This window comes from Artibeus jamaicensis, unplaced genomic scaffold (assembly GCF_021234435.1).
Source record: "Artibeus jamaicensis isolate MK-2021 breed Jamaican fruit bat unplaced genomic scaffold, CSHL_Jam_final scaffold_916, whole genome shotgun sequence".
Lineage (NCBI taxonomy): Eukaryota > Metazoa > Chordata > Mammalia > Chiroptera > Phyllostomidae > Artibeus > Artibeus jamaicensis.
Window position 1 is genome coordinate 1,271,222 of NW_026522059.1, and position 14,760 is coordinate 1,285,981.

Sequence of the window (14,760 nt, forward strand, 5' to 3'; positions counted from 1 at the left end):
GGCGCTGCTTGCGTCACGCCTTGTCCCCGCCCTGGTGCCTGGCTGCCTGGCTGCCATCGCTGCTGGGGCCTCCTGCAGGGGTTGCTGGGACATGCCGGCGTTTTCCAGAGGGTCCCCAGTGCCCGCCGGCGGGTTCCTTGGTCTCTGTGCCCAGCTCAGTGTGTCTGCTGCTCTTCCCCGCCCCCGGCACGGGGCAGGCCGTCACGGCCCCCACACATGTGCTGGGGAGGACTCAAGCCTCGGAATTATGTTCTCCCGGAGGGCCTGTGGCTGTGGCCGGACCCATGGGGGTGGGGGTCTGCCAGGGCACAGGTGTGGTCCTGGAACTGCCACTCACGAGACACGTGCTCTTGGGCTTTGTGGGGCCCCGCAGTCCCCTGGAGTTACCACCCTAGAAGGCTGGGGACATGGAGGTGGCTCGGTAGGGTCTCCTGTGTGGCCCTGGCTGCAGCTGGGCTGTGGATCCCACTGTTCCCCCTCAGCCAGGCCTGGGGCGACCCAGGCCTGATCCCTGTCCACCATTTACAGCAGCCCAGTGCCCGGGGCCCAGCGGGCATGTCCCCTGAGCAACAGGCCTGCCACCCCCTGTGGCTGCAGAGCCCGGGCTGGGCCTGTGCTCCCCTGGCCGGGGGGCTGGCGGGGTTGGGGTGGGGAGCACACAGACTTTGGGGGCTCCTGGCACTGTGAGCTGATGCCGGCCTCGAGGTGGGGCTGCGGGCCTCTGGCCTGGGCTGGAGAGGTGGCCCAGGGGCCCTGAGGCGCAGCAGGGGAGCCGGCCTGTCTGTCGTCAACAGAGCCCCCAGGCCCCTTTGGCGGAACCGGCCGACCCGAAGCTCTGGCACGAGGACGGCTGTGTGTGGCAGGGCCAGGAGCAGGCACCGTGCCCCGAGGTCACCGAAGACTGGGAGGCCACGCGGCTGCGTGAGGAGGCCGTCTTGCAGATCGAGGTGAGCACCTGTGCACGCGTGTGTGCGTGCACCTGCGTGCATGTGTGTGCGTGTGCTCCCAAACCCCCCAGTGTGGTGACCCAGCTCTCCAGGGCCAGCTGGGCCGGTGCTGCTCTGGAGATGCCCACCTTGGGCCCCGCCCTCGAGCCCCACCCCCACACCCCAGCTAGCCCCCCGGGGAGACAGGCCACCCCTCTTGCTGCCGGATCTTAGGTTGGGAGTGGGTGCAGGACATGGGGGACCGATGGGGAGCAAGGAGGTGTCTGGGCCCCTGATTAAGTCACGTCCAGAGGCTGCTTACACGCCCACCGCGGGCCAGTAGGTGGCCGAGAGGTGGCAGCTCTGTCCCCCAGCCTGTGTGCGCTGCCCCTGAGCAGACGTGCGTCCACCGCAGCCGCACTGAAGCCGCACCGAAGCCTGGCCCTGCCTGGGGCCTGTCTGGCGGCCGTGTGTCCTCCGTCCCGTGGCCACTGCAGCTGCGTGTGCGGGGCTGGGCGGGGCCTGGGGCCTGTGCCGCACGTCCCAGCCTGCTGTTGGACCCCCTCTCGCGTCGTCCACCTTTGTCCGCACGCACAGAGGCCATGGAGGCCTGTCTGTCACTGCCGGGTCCCCGAAGTGACAGGTCCACGCAGGCCGTGTCCTGCGTGCGCTCAGCTGTGCTTCGGGCCGGGCTGGTTGACGCGGGAGCAGGGCCGGCCCGGCTCTGGTGCTCCGACACTGGCCCCTGGCTGGCCTCTGTCCCAGGTGGTGAAGATGTAGGAGGTCACTGAGGTCACCACGCGGCAGTGGCAGCGCCAGCTCTGTCCTCATGGCGGTGACTTCACCTGGCTGAGGTTGCCCTCCCAATGTGCAGGGTGGGCCAGGGCAGGGCCCCTCCCACTGGGGCAGGGGAGGGCGGCCACGCCACTCACTTGCCAGGCACTGGTGTGGCCTGTGGAGCTGGGACCGGAGTCAGCTGTCCACCTCCAGCTGGGTCTGTGCCAGGCTGCTCCTGCCCATCACACCTGACCTCCCCTCCAGGTGCAGAGCTCAGAGCACTGGCTGCTGTTGTCATGGCTACCTGGCAGGCCTCGGAGGGAGGAGGCTGGGGCTGATCCCTCCCGTAGGTGGGGCGTGCAGCCACAGCGCCGGGCAGTTGGCTGGGCTCATGTCTCACTGCGTGGACACTGAGTAAAAACCGACACACGAGTGTGGCTGTCTGGTTATGGAACCGATGCCTCGGTAGGTGGGTGGTTGTGAGGAGGGGCTTCGAGATGCGGAAAATGCAGCGGCATTGCTGACCCCCCTTGTCCCTCATGAGGCTGTCACCCCACGGTGCCCATGGGGTGCAGAGCAGGTTCTGGGGGGCTCGTAGTGAGCGCTGGTGTCGCAGGCGGTCGGGAAAACAGCAGCCGCTTCCACATCTGCTGAGTGGAGGTGTCTCAGCCTCGCCCCTCACCCTCACTGCCCACGTTCCGGGAACTCAGACCCCTGCGCAGGCTCCGTCTCTGCAGGGCCCAGCGGGCCCCACCTGTGGCCCGGTGGGACCCAGATCTCTGGGCACCCTGCAGGCGGGCCCGGGACTCAGGCCCCACCGCTGGTCCTCAGTGGCCTTGTCAGGAGCTGAGGCTTGGCCCCTAGGTGCCCGGAGGTGACCGGAGGGACACTTATTCATGCTGCCACCTGTGCCCTGATGCTCCCACACCGTGCGGCCCACTGCTAGTGAGGCAGCCTGTCTGTGCTCCTTCCCGGGGTCCCCCTTCTGCAGACCTGCCTCCCACTGCTTGTCCCAGACCCGTCCTGCTGGGAGCTGGGGGCCGGGGGTGGGGAGCCGGGTGTTGCCATCAGCGAGTCTGCAGTGTGGAAGGTCACCTTGGCCCCCGAGGGGACCTCTCCTGAGGCCCAGGACAGAAGTCAGGCTGGGACACTGCGCCGTGTCTGGGCCGCCCCAGGCTACTGGGTCAGCACTGCTCTGGACAGCGGACACCCAGGACACTGGCTGGGCATTGGCGCTGAGGCCCGGCCTCTGGATGGGCTTTGGTGCCCACAGGTGGACCGGACCGTGCCTGGGCCATGCTGCATGACCTAGGAGCGGCCACCCAGGTGACCCAGAGGGGCAGAGTCTGGCGCTGTGACCTGAGTCAGTTCCGTCAGCCTCAGGTGTGAGCGCTGTGCGTCCTCGGGAGAGCCCCTCTGCTGTCCCTCCACGAAGCCCCCCACGGGCTGCGGCCGGTGGGCTCGCCCATGGCGCGGGCAGACAGAGGCTGCCTGGCGGGAGGGCCCCTGTCCCTGCGGCTGTGCGGTCCTGCACCCACCCGTCTGCGGCAGCCCCAGAGCCCGCACCTGGGGGCCCCACCCTGGCCACCGCCTTCCCAGCCTCGGGCCCCAGTCTGGCGGAGTGAAGCCCAGTAATTGAATTACAAGTGATAGCGTGTGTTGGCTTAAGATCACACTAATTGCTTCATTTCCCAGAACACTCCTAAAAAGAAAATGAGTTTCCCTGTAACATTTTGCGTGGGGTGAAGTGACCCTGTGGAAATCAGCCCAGGCTCCAGAATGAGCTGCAAGGTCAGGGCGGGGGTGGGGGAAGGGCTTGCCCGTGTGCATGGTGCGGCCGCCGTTCTGACGGGCGGCAGTGCTGCTCCGCCGGCAGGTGGAGGGAGATGGAGTCGGACAGCACGGGAGATGCCAGGGGCCAGCATGGCAGGTGGGGCGGGGGCACCCCTGATCCAGGGTCTGCTCCTTACGACGCTTCACCAGCGAATTCATGGGGCCACTCGGTGTTGGGGCAGCAGTGGGGCTACTGTCCAGCGTCCATCCGTCCGCCCACCCACCACCTGTCTACTCCCCTTCCGACCCCGGGACTCCTGAGCGGCACCTGGCGGCGGCCTGTGTGCGGTGCCAGGTGCCTGGAGGGGAGAGCTAGGGCTCCGTCAAGGGGCTGTGGTCGAGGACCGGTGGGGGGCGTCTGCGGGGCTGGTGGGCACACAGCCTTTTCTTTCCTGAGCATGGGGCTGCAGGACGACGCAGGGGCCCGGGCCAGGACTGTGACCTTCTGGGGGCCGACCCAGCTCCTTGGTACCCAGTGGGGAGCTTGAGGCTCTGGGTCCATGGAGAGTTGGGGTTGGCATTGGGGTCCGGAGGCAGAGTTCAGATCCCAGCCCCGTCTCTGACTCTCAGGGTGACCTCGGACCATCCCTGGTTATTGGCTCTCACCCTCCCCGATGGCCATGCCCTTGGCCACAGCCCCCGCAGCCCCAGGCACCTGAGGACCGCCGTCTTGTTCCCACAGAGCGACCTGCTGGATGTGAGCCAGATCCTCAAGGACTTGGCCTCCCTGGTGTCGGAGCAAGGAGAGGCCATTGGTGGGTACCCGCTGCCCGTGCCCCTGCTCCCCACCCTCCAGCCCTCTCTCTGGGGTGGGCAGGGCCGCCTCCCGGATGAGAAAGGCCCAGGGCGGGTCCCGGAGGCCTGAGTGCTGGCTGCCTCACTCCCCGGCTCCCCAGCCTCCCACTCCTAGGCGGGCCAGGGCGGGGGAGGCTCATGCAAGAAGGTGGCCTCCATGCCCCCCCCCCGGGCCTTCCTCACCCCAGGACTCTGCGGAGTGGGCAGGCTGTCCATCCTGGGGAGGCCTGTTCCTCAGCGGTGCCCTGAGGGGCGAGGGGGGGACGTCAGGCTGCTCCAGGGCCCCGGCTCCGCTGTTGGTGGCCACGTCTTGGACCAGGGGTGTGGTGGGGAAGAGCTGTGCCGGGAGGGCGGACATCCCTGCTGTTTTCAGCTGTCTCCCCATGAGCCCCACCCAGCCTGGCCTGTCCACCCCCTCTGGGCACTCTGGTGGTGTTTTCAGCTGCTGCCCCCGGTGCCAAAGGCCCTGAGCCAACACAGCCCCCAGGCAGGACGCGGGGGTTCGCCCACCCTCCTCTGTGCCTGCTCCTTGGCCCTGCTGATGCCCCCTGGGAGCCCTGGGCTGTGCAGGAGCCCCGCCCCCGCCGTGAGGGGTGAATGGAGTGGGCGAGCCACGCTGCCCTGAGCCACAGTCCCTGTTCCTCTGGAGCCTGTGCTTCCAGCAGGGCCTGCATAGCCAGCCGGGCCCTGGCTGCCCTCGGGTGCCCTCTGCACAGCACCTGCCCTGTCTCCACATCCTCCCAGCCACTCGCCCCTATGGGTCTCAGGGTGTGGTTGTAGCCATTTCTGCTTCTGGCTGACTGGGACAGTGGGTTTGCTGAGTGGTGTGTCCACTCCAGATGGACACTTGGATGCCACCCATGTGGCCACCCAGTCCCAGCGTCGGGCAGATCTGAGGGTTGGTCTCTGGACTTGGGAGGGGGAGAGGGCAGTGAGCGCTGACCTGCGGCACCTGTGGCCAGGGCCCAGGGACGGGTGGGTGCCGGGACCCGGGACTCTGTGACCCTGGGGCCCTGCTCTGTGCTGATGTGCCGTTCCAGTTGTGACAGGTGGGCGCCGGGCCACAGCCTGGTGGTGCTGTGCCCTCCACCGCCTGCCCCAGCTGTGCCCTGGCTGGCCCCTCAGCCTCTGGTGCCTTTCCAGGGCCCAGCAGTGGCACGGCCACCTGCCGGCAGAGCCACGGCCCCGAGCCGGCCGCGGCAGCCTTGGTGTCCGGGCAGGGCTGTGCGGCCCTGCGGCCAGGCCCCCACCCTTGCACTGGGACCCACAAGCCCAACTTTAGCCCCCAGGAGACGGAGGTGCTGGTGCAGCGGGTGACGGGCCACCACCCGCTGCCGTTCGGCGCGGCAAGGCCCACCCGCCCGGAAGCACCGTGTGCGGAGCTGGATCTTGCAGGCGAGAATGCGCCGGGCTGCTTGCTGGCAGCGGGGCCTGGGCGACCTCAAGCACGAGTGGCGGGACCTGCGGGGGCTGGTGCGCATGAGGCTGGCGGAGTGCCCGCCTGCACCCGGCCTCGTCCTCACGCCCATGGGGTGCGTGGTGGCCGAGTCCTTCTCATCTGCAGTCCCCCCAGGTGAGGGCCCAGCCCGAGAGCCCCCGCCCAGTACGTGGGTCCTCCCTACCACGGCCGGTGTCTCCAGGGCGTAATCACGAGAGCAGGGCCCCCAGGAGGTGTGAGGCCCTGGGGATGTGATATGCTCAGCCCTCTCTGCCTCCAGGTGCGCACCCAGGCTCAGGCCAGGGCTGCACCTGCTCCTCTTGGCAGTGAAGGGGCTTGGGGTCAAAGTCAGGTTCATTCTGGTCCCGAGCTTCGCTCCTTCTGGGTTTGTTTCACCAGGATGTGGTGCAGCCAGAGGCCTCCCGGGACCTCAGGACCCACACATGGCCTGGGCAGCGGGGCCGTTTCCACCCTCCCTGGCCCAGCCGGCCCCTCCTGCGCCCACCTCGCACCTGCCCTGAGCAGGGAGGGGGTGAGGGTGATAGTCTCCTTGTGGCCCCTTCCTGCGCTGCCCCTGGGGCTCCTCTCTGGGGATCTCTCAGGCCCTGGCCAGGCCAGGGTGGCTCCCAGAGCGCAGGGCACGCTCACCCACCCCTGAGCCCAGGGGCCCACCTCCAGGGCCCACCTTTGCTGGAAGTTTCTGTGCCTGATGAGGAGGGAATAGGGCACTTGGCTGGACATTTCCGCTGCACACAGCTGCCTCGGGCACCCTTCTGCCGCCGCCTCCTGCCCTGTCCTCCTCAAGACGGCCTCTGAGTGTCCCCTCAGTCAGGACACCTTTGCTGCTGTCCGTCCCCAGCTGGTGGCTGCACCTCCTCCGCAGGGCGCTTTCCTTCCGGGGAGCTGGAGGCAAAGTTCCGGAGAAGAAACTTTGGGGGATGAAGCCAGAAGCAGGACCAGCTCCCTCTGGAGGACCTCGGAGGGGACAGCAGAACTCTGCCTCGTGGGGACACGCAGGCACCGTGCCCAGACCAGGGGCGGGCGCACATGACGGGTGCTCTGCATTTCTGGGCTGGCGTCGGCGATGGGGCAGGCCTTCCTGTGGGCAGAGCCAGAACTGGCTTTGGGGTGCTGCAGGTGGGGTGGCATCCTGGGGGTTCAGGAGGGGCTGGCAGTGTGGCACTGGTGTCGCCTCGGTGCTCTGGCACTCCCCTGTGCCCAGCCTGGGCTGCATGGAGGGGTCCACGTCCCCACAGAGCTGCCCTGGCCAACCTGGGACCTTCCAGAGGCCTGAAAGCAGTGGCCTGGGGCTGGTGAGGCACCAGACGGTCACGGGACCTGCCGGCACTGCCCCCGCCCACCTGGCAGCCCCTGGGGCTCAGGAGGAGGGCACCAGGGAGCTGGCCTGTGGGTGGAGCTCTGTCTGACGTGTGCAGGCTGAGGTCTCCCAGGGCGAAGCACTTGACCGGCAGCCAGGGTGCTCACCCCCAGTCAGCGTCTGGACGCCCAGGGTCAGTGTGGAGTGTGTTCAAGACCAGCCGTGGTGGCTCTGTCAGATGCTTGGGACAGGGCCACCCTGTTTCAGAGGCTGAGGCCTGGCTGGCAGTGGGGCCGCCCAAGGGCGCAGAACCCTAACAGCTGGAACCCTAACAGCTGGCTTCCACCCTTTTCTGAGCGGGCCCCTTTGCCCCGAGGGCCGCTGTCGGGCCCTTGTCCTCGTGGCTGGGGCCAGCCACCACCTGCACCAGGCGGACCACCTGGTGCATCTCTGCCACCTCTGCCTCTGGGGAGGCGGGACTCCTCACCTGGACCTCTGTGGCCTTGGAGGGGAGATGCCGCCACTCCCCTCCTGCACCCCACCCTCAGCCCCACTCAGTAATCACTCTCGTTGTCTTGGTTTGCAGATAGCATTGAAGCCAGCCTCGAGGCTGCGTCCGCGCACACAGAGGCCGCCAGCGAGCTCCTGGCTGGGGCCAGCCGGCACCAAGTAAGTCAGTGAGGGGGTAAAGCCTGTGGCCCTTGGCCCCCTCTCGTGCGCTGTCCCCAGAAGGCCCAGGCCCTGGCCTCTCCCGAGAGGGGCACACCCAGAGGGCCTTTTCAGAGCCCAGGAGGACTGGTGTGGGGGAGGGGGAGGAAGAGGCGGAGGGGTCTTCGCCTCCAGGGGGCTTGCTCGGCCTCCTCCGAGTGTACCCGCCCAGTGAGCGGGAGCCGAAGGGCAAGGAGCACCCGGCGAGCAGAGCAGCACCCGCCTGGGAGCCCCCCACGCTCGCCGAACTGCCCCAGCAGAAAGCTTGCTGGCTTCTGCATTTTCCTGAGAGGGGCAAGCTGGGTCCGGGGGTGCTGGCTTCCTGAAGGTGCAGACTTCTGCTGCCCCCGCCGTGCGTCTGCCCCTGACCGGGCCCACCCTGGGGATAGCAGTGCTTTGCTTGGAACGAGGCGTCTGGCTCAGGGCACGTGAGAACGTGTATCATTCATCTGGCCCCTCAGGCCCGGCCGAGGCAGCCTCGGGGGCTGACCGCCAGACGCTGCTCTGCCCTTTCCTGCTGGGGGGCGCCCAGCAGCCGTCCTCCACCGGCCCCTCCGCTGCTCTCGGGCCCTGCTTCTTGCTGGGCTCCAACATACAGCTCTGGGCCCCTCGAGGGGTGTGTGTCTAGGGGCGGGGAGGGTGGACATCGGGTCCAGGGACGAGAGGGCCCCGCAGCAGCTGGGAAAGGCAGGGCTTTCTGGGAAAGTGCGCGCTCGTCCTGGCAGCTGGGGACAGTACGCACAGAGGCAGTGGGGGGGGCTGTCCAGGCGGGCTCAGGACACTGCAGGCCAGAGTGGACAGCTGGGTGGGGCGCCGAACCTCCCCCAGGCCAGTCTGGGGGAGCCACGTCCACACCTGGGCTCAGAAGCTCGTCGGGGGTGTGGAGTGGGAGCGGCTGGAGACCCTTCAGGAGCAGCCGGGGGAGGCCAGACGGCGTGATGTCGTGTCTGTGACAGGTTGAGGGGGAGTGACCCTTAACCCGGTGCCATGCACCTGACAGAACCGCCTTTCAAGACAAAAATGCAGACATTTCTGTACAAGCGAACTCTTTGAGGGCTTATCACCCGGACCTGCTCCCTGGGAGAGTTTCTGGAGGCTGCGCCTTGGGCTGGAGAAGAGCACCGGGGGGAGACCGGTCACTCAAGGACAGCGCTGTGGGCCAGTCCAGGGTGACCGCGTGCAGTTACTGTGCTGTTAGGACGAGTTGTGGTCCTGAACCTAATGTCTGATCTGGGGGCGAGGTCTCAGAGAGGACAGATGCCCGCGTGGGGGGAGGTGCTGCTGTCATTTGTGGGGAACCTCCATGCGCATGAAGTTCAGCGTTTGTTATTCCCACGCACGGGGAGAACGCAGGGGTTCCTCCATCAGCAGGAAAACTTCGCTCTGCAGAAGGCCCGTCAAGGGGGAGAGAACACAGGCCTCTCACGGGAAGGAAACCTTCGCACGCGGCGTGTCCGGCGGAGGGCTTGCGTCCTGACTGTGTGCAGAGCTCTGTAAAGGCAGCGGCAGGAACACAGTTCATTTAGAAAAAGGACAAAGAATTCGAGCCGACACTTCACCAGAGCAGGTCTGTGGGCCACAGATACGCACCGCACCACGCACCAGATGTCCGGCGTCACCAGCCATTGGAGCGGCTGGCGTTTCACAAGCCAGCCCGCGGCCCAGGACGGGACGGGGCCGTTCTCACTGCGCCCGCCTCGCTGCTCACCCGCGGCGTGCCTGGGTGTTTGTCCCAGGGAAATGGCCAGCCCGTGCAGAAACGCTCGTCACCCCCTGTGTGCAATAACCCCAACCGGAAGTCACCCAGGTGCCCTTTGGGGGTGCAGGCTTGCACCCCGCAGCATTCACACCTCGGGGTCCTGCTCTGCATCCAGCGAGGCTGGGCGGACCTGTGGGCTCCGGGGGCGTTCTGCTGAGTGGAGACGCCAGTTTCAAAGGTCACAGCTGTGTGACCACCACGTGGAACACCCTCGAAGTGACGGACATGTGGAGATGGGAGACGGGCTGGTGGAGTGAGCAAGGGGTCGCTGCCACTCACGGCGGTCCGTGGTCCCTGGGGTTTACTCTGTGACAAAGCCTCACAGACTAGGCACACAGACAAGAAACCCGTTTTTTTTGAAACAATCAAGCTGGGGCGAGGGTGGCCCCTGAGAGCAGTGTGGGGGTCTGTGACTTTCCAGGCAGTAAAGAGGGGTCAGAGTGCCATCAAACCAAGGTTCTTACTGAGTAAAAACAGGAAGGACACAAGAGAAGCTGAAATAACACGGAAGACAAATAGGACGAATGGGGGACGGCAGGCAAGCTTTTGGAGCCGTGCCTGGTCACCTAAGTAACAGGTCGGAAGAGCCACGGGTGTCAGGGTTTGGTGTCACGGTTTGGGATCAGAAGAAACAAGGGGTATTTGCGTCCATCAGACATGCACTGACGCGTAAAGCCGTGGGAGGGGCACGTGGAGGGGAAAGGAACGATGCCGGAGGGAGCTGGGTAGCAGCGCCGCTGCGGGCAGGCAGACTCCGCAGCCAGGCCGAGCGCGCTGCGTGAATGGGATCAGGAGGAGTCATCGCACCAGTGGGCGCTCGCCGGGTGGACGGGAGCCCTGCTCTGGGACACACGTGATGAGGCAGCTCGGATTCGGTGCACACGGCAGGGGGAGCCCCTCGTGGGAGCAGCAGGCTTGGACACGGGTGCGAGGACAGGAAATCAGGAAGAGATCGGCAGTAGCTGGAGCTTGGCCGGCACGGCAGACGCTCCGGAGCCCTGATGTTGGGCGTGGCGCCTGGACGCTGACGCGTCTCCTCAAAGTGGTCTTTCAATTGCAGCCGACATACAATGCTGTTTTGGCCTCAGACGGACCACGCAGTGACTGGACACTCATGTAAGTTACACAGTGATTCCCACACTTAACCTGGAACCCCTCTGACGTGCTACATGGTCCTCACAGGTTGTTGGCTGTGCTCCCTCCGCTGTGTTTGACATCCCTTTATTTTAGTTATTTTTTAAATACGTTATTTAGTTTTGGAGAGAGAGGAAGGGAGGGAGAAAGAGGGAGAGAAGCATCAATGTGTGGTTGCCTCTCATGTGGCCCACAACTCAGGCATGTGCCCTGACTGGGAATCAAACCGCAACCCTTTGGTTTGCAGCCTGCGCTCAATCCACTGAGCCACACCAGCCAGGGCGCTGTCAGTGTTTTGACCACCAGCGCGAACCCCCTTATCCCTCCCCTTTCTCACCGCCCCGCCTGGCCCCACTGGGAACCACAGTTTGCTCCGTGTCTGGGAGTCTGCTGCTGTCTCGGGTGCTCACTTTGTAGACTCCACGTGTGAGCGCAGGAGTCCCACCCGTGTCTCTCTGACCGACTTCCCTCAGCACGATGCCCCGGGGTCCGCCCCGCTGGCGCGGACGGCAGAATCTCCCTCTCCCCGTTGCCGAGCGGTGTCCTGCCGGACCGCGCACCCCTCGTGTTTTGCCCACTGGTCTGGTGACGGGCCCTTCGCCGCTTCCGTGTCTAGGTTCCTGTACATGGCACTGCGGTGGACAGGTGTGTGCGCGTGTCTTTCCGAATCTACGTTCTCGGTTTCTCCGGACGGACACCCAGACCGGGGACTGCTGGGCTCTTGGTCTCATTGTCGCCTTTGTTTCGAAGTCCGTCTTTGTCTGGTGCTAGTGTTGCTGCGCAGCTTTTTAAAACTCCCTGTTTTCGTGGGGCATCTTCTTCCGTCTGTCACTTGCTGTCTGTGCCCTTCACCTGACGCAAGTCTCCGGTGGAGACAGACCCCTGCAGGCCTGTGTAGGGGTCTTGTGTTCTTCGCCATTCAGCCACTGAATGTCTCCTGATTGGATCGTTTATTCCACTTCCATTTCGAGTAATTGTTGACAGGTACGTAGTTATCGCCATTCTATGATTTCTATCTGTTATTTCTTCTTGTCTTTAAAGTAGCCCCTTTAACATTTTTTTGCAATGCTGGCTTGGTGGTGGTGAACTCCTTCAGCTTTTTCTTGTCTGGGGTGGATATTTACAAGGTCTGATTGTGACTTGGGTCATGAGACCAGTGTCACTGGTGTTCAGAGCTTCGGAGAACTAGGGAGGCAGGACACAATGCAGGTAGAGAAATGTCACCGTTTGATACCAGCAGCAAAAAAAATAAAAAAGCATCTTGTGCATGTGGGAATTCAAACCTGGTTCCGGAGAATCCAGAGGTCTCAGAAGAAGGCGTTACCGATGCGACAAAGGCGGGAGTGAAGCACAGTGAGGACACCACACTCGCATCCGCCGCGTCCTTCAGAGGAAACTGCAGCTTTGCACGCCTGCACGAAGGGGGAGCAAGCCTGAGAACGAATGCTTTGAGATGTTAAAAAGATAAAAGTAAAGCACTATAGAATCAACCCAGAGAAATCAGCAAGAAGACACGAGACGCAGAGCAGAATTCGGGGGTTTGTAACCATCTCCACAGAGCCGAAGGCGGCTGCTTCGGAAACGCTGTGCAAACCCGACAGCCACTCGGAGTGTGACCCAGGAGGAGGAGAGCAGGAACTCCACAAACAGTGGGAGTTCTAGGAACAGGTTTATGCCAACAAAGTTGGACACTTAGGGACAAGGTGGACAGGGTCCTGGGAAAGTACAACTCGGTACCTTCTGAGCATCTGGCCCCCCCACTGCCCCGCCTGGCATCAGAGAGGTGGAGTCTGGTCTGTGGGGAGCGCTCTGTCTAGTGGGCATGGAAACCAAAGACCCCAGGGTCTTGGAGTGCGTTCTGCCCACCGGCAAGCAGAGGGCCAGTCTGGCACGAACTTTTCTAGACAACTGGAAGGGGAAATTCCTACGTGTGTAACTTGGGGTAAAACGAATGTGCCATGTGCGAAAGGAGCATCACAGGCTGCTGGCCTCACTCTAAATGAAATGTTAGTGAGCTGTGGGGTCACGTGACCAGCCTTGTGGTTTAGCAGGAAGACCCAAAAGTACCGTCCCTCCGTCCCCCCCGCCCCCCGTCCGGGCTGCTGCCAGGCGGACTGGGGCCGTGTGGACTGTGGCCTGGGCCTTCCCGCGTGTGGTCACCACGGTGCCCAGCTCCCAGGGCCGGGAGTCATGTTTGGGAGCAGAAGACCAGTGCCCATCCTGGCCGCCCGCAGGTGCTGCCCCGACGTCAGAGCCCCCCCCCCCCTGCTGGGGAAGGTGAGCCTGTGCTGGTACAGGGGAGGGGCCCGCCTTTTCGTCGGGGAGGCCGGGCCGGTGAGTAAATGGCGACTGCAGTTTGCAGGGCCTGAGACTGTGGCACTTGGGTGCAGTGGATGCTGGGGGGTCCTTCTTGTGACTGAGTTGCTGCAGATCTGTTCTCCTGTCTGCAAAGAAGCGGGTTGTGTCCCAGGGCATATGGGGACAGCTGGTGGGGACGGGAGGGGTGGCCCTGTGTGCACGCGGGCCCCGGAGCTGTGCCCTTACCGCCCGGGCGCGCTCCTTTGCCCAGGAAACCTGAGGCCGAAGAGGTGGGGGCTCGTCCCAGACACGATAGACAGGCGTGGGCACCTGCAGGGGAGACTCGTACTTGTGTGTGCGTGCACCTGGCTGTGCGGGTGTGTTTATTGTGTGTGTGTGTGTGTGTGCACTGCGTGCAGTCGCGTGTGCTGGGTGGGGAGCTGGGTGCTCACCCACCGGTGGTGTTGGGAGAACAGCGAGGGTCGGGCAGCCAAGAGCACAGGCGGACTTCTCAGGGCTGGGGGCCGCTGGGCTACAGGAGGAGGGAGAGGGCTGAGAGGAGGGTGGGGGCCGGGCGTGGGGCGGAGGGGGAGCAGCAACTCCCCAGACGAGGCGTTTGGCCCTGAGCTGGGCCCAGACTAGGCAGCCGGGAGGAAGGGGTGGGACACCACCCACAGTCACTGCCCAGACGCTTATAGGACAAGCCCCTCCGCCCCGGGGTCTTCGGAGGCCCAGACCCTGCTTGCAGGTGCCTCTGGGCTCCCCTGCGGTCCAGGTCTCCTCCTGGGCTGCAGGTTCCATCCCAGATGGGGCTTGTGAGCTCTGTACCAGAAGGGGGCCTGTCCAGGACTCCTGAGCCTGGACACAGGGTGCAGGATGGGGGCTCCCGCAGGGGCTCGGCTGGGGGGCGGCGGTGGAGCAGCGTCTGTGTCGGCCTGGCCCAGGCGCTGAGCCTCGCAGGGCCGGCTGTGCGAGGGCCCGGGCTCAGGGTGAGCGCCTGCCCAGTGTGCGCCCTGCTCTGCTGGCTGGGACCCTGGCCACTCCAGGGGGGTGTGGGGGCTGGGCTGGGAGGGGGAGTTGCCTCCTTCGGAGAGAGGTGACGAGGGGACACCACCCACAGCGGGGTGATCCGGGGATGGGTGTGTGCGTGGGAAGGTCCCTTTGAGGCAGAAACAATGCAGTTTTAAAGTGGTGGGGAATTGGGGCTCATTTTCAGCAGCTGTATGCAAATTGCATGCAAATGAGACTGTTTTCCTTTGAGTTCAGAGAAACAGTGTTCTAGGGACCTGTCAGCCGGCATCTCGTCCTCCTTCCGAGGCTGTGCCCAGTGGGGCGGCCGCTGCCTTCACTCAGCACGGGACTCAGCCCTGCGGCAGAGAGCCTGGGTCCCAAGCCCACCTTGCTGGTGACCCCTGACCCCTCGGGGTGACTTTGAGCACACTGCTCAATCTCTCGGGTCCTCACTTCCCCGTCAGGGTGCTGTCCAGGGGGGCGGCCCCCCAAGGTCATGACAAAGCTGGGGGTAAGCAGCGCCTGCCTAATCTGTGGGGTGGGGAGGAAGTGGGACCCCTTCTCACCTGAGCACTCACAGCCAGCCACCCCCACCCCCAGTCCTCACCTGTGCAGGAGGTGAAGAGGCCCAGAGAGGCTCAGTGACTTGCCTGGGTCACACAGCCAGTGGGGACAGAGCCGGGATGAAAGCCCAGCCGGCCTCCCCTGCCCCCTGCCGCCCATGAATTATTAATCTGACCGCCTTAGGAGACAGAACAGTGTG

The 14,760-nt window shown here is 64.8% G+C and overlaps 1 protein-coding gene across 12 annotated transcripts in view; it reads left to right on the forward strand.

Annotated features, from left to right (window-relative positions):
• Positions 1-14,760, forward strand: part of TSNARE1 (t-SNARE domain containing 1) — a 61,526-nt gene that overhangs the window by 29,742 nt on the left and 17,024 nt on the right. For 5 of the 12 annotated variants that reach the window (XM_053661244.1, XM_037166628.2, XM_037166630.2 and 2 more), the window contains 4 exons: positions 795-947; positions 4,219-4,291; positions 7,674-7,756; positions 10,615-10,670. In XM_053661244.1, coding sequence (XP_053517219.1) covers positions 795-947; positions 4,219-4,291; positions 7,674-7,756; positions 10,615-10,670 — 365 coding nt within the window. Of the gene's footprint in view, positions 1-794; positions 948-4,218; positions 4,292-7,673; positions 7,757-10,614; positions 10,671-11,304; positions 11,694-14,760 lie in introns of those variants that run through there. The other 7 variants (XR_005085463.2, XM_037166636.2, XM_037166634.2 and 4 more) reach the window with 4 other exon arrangements.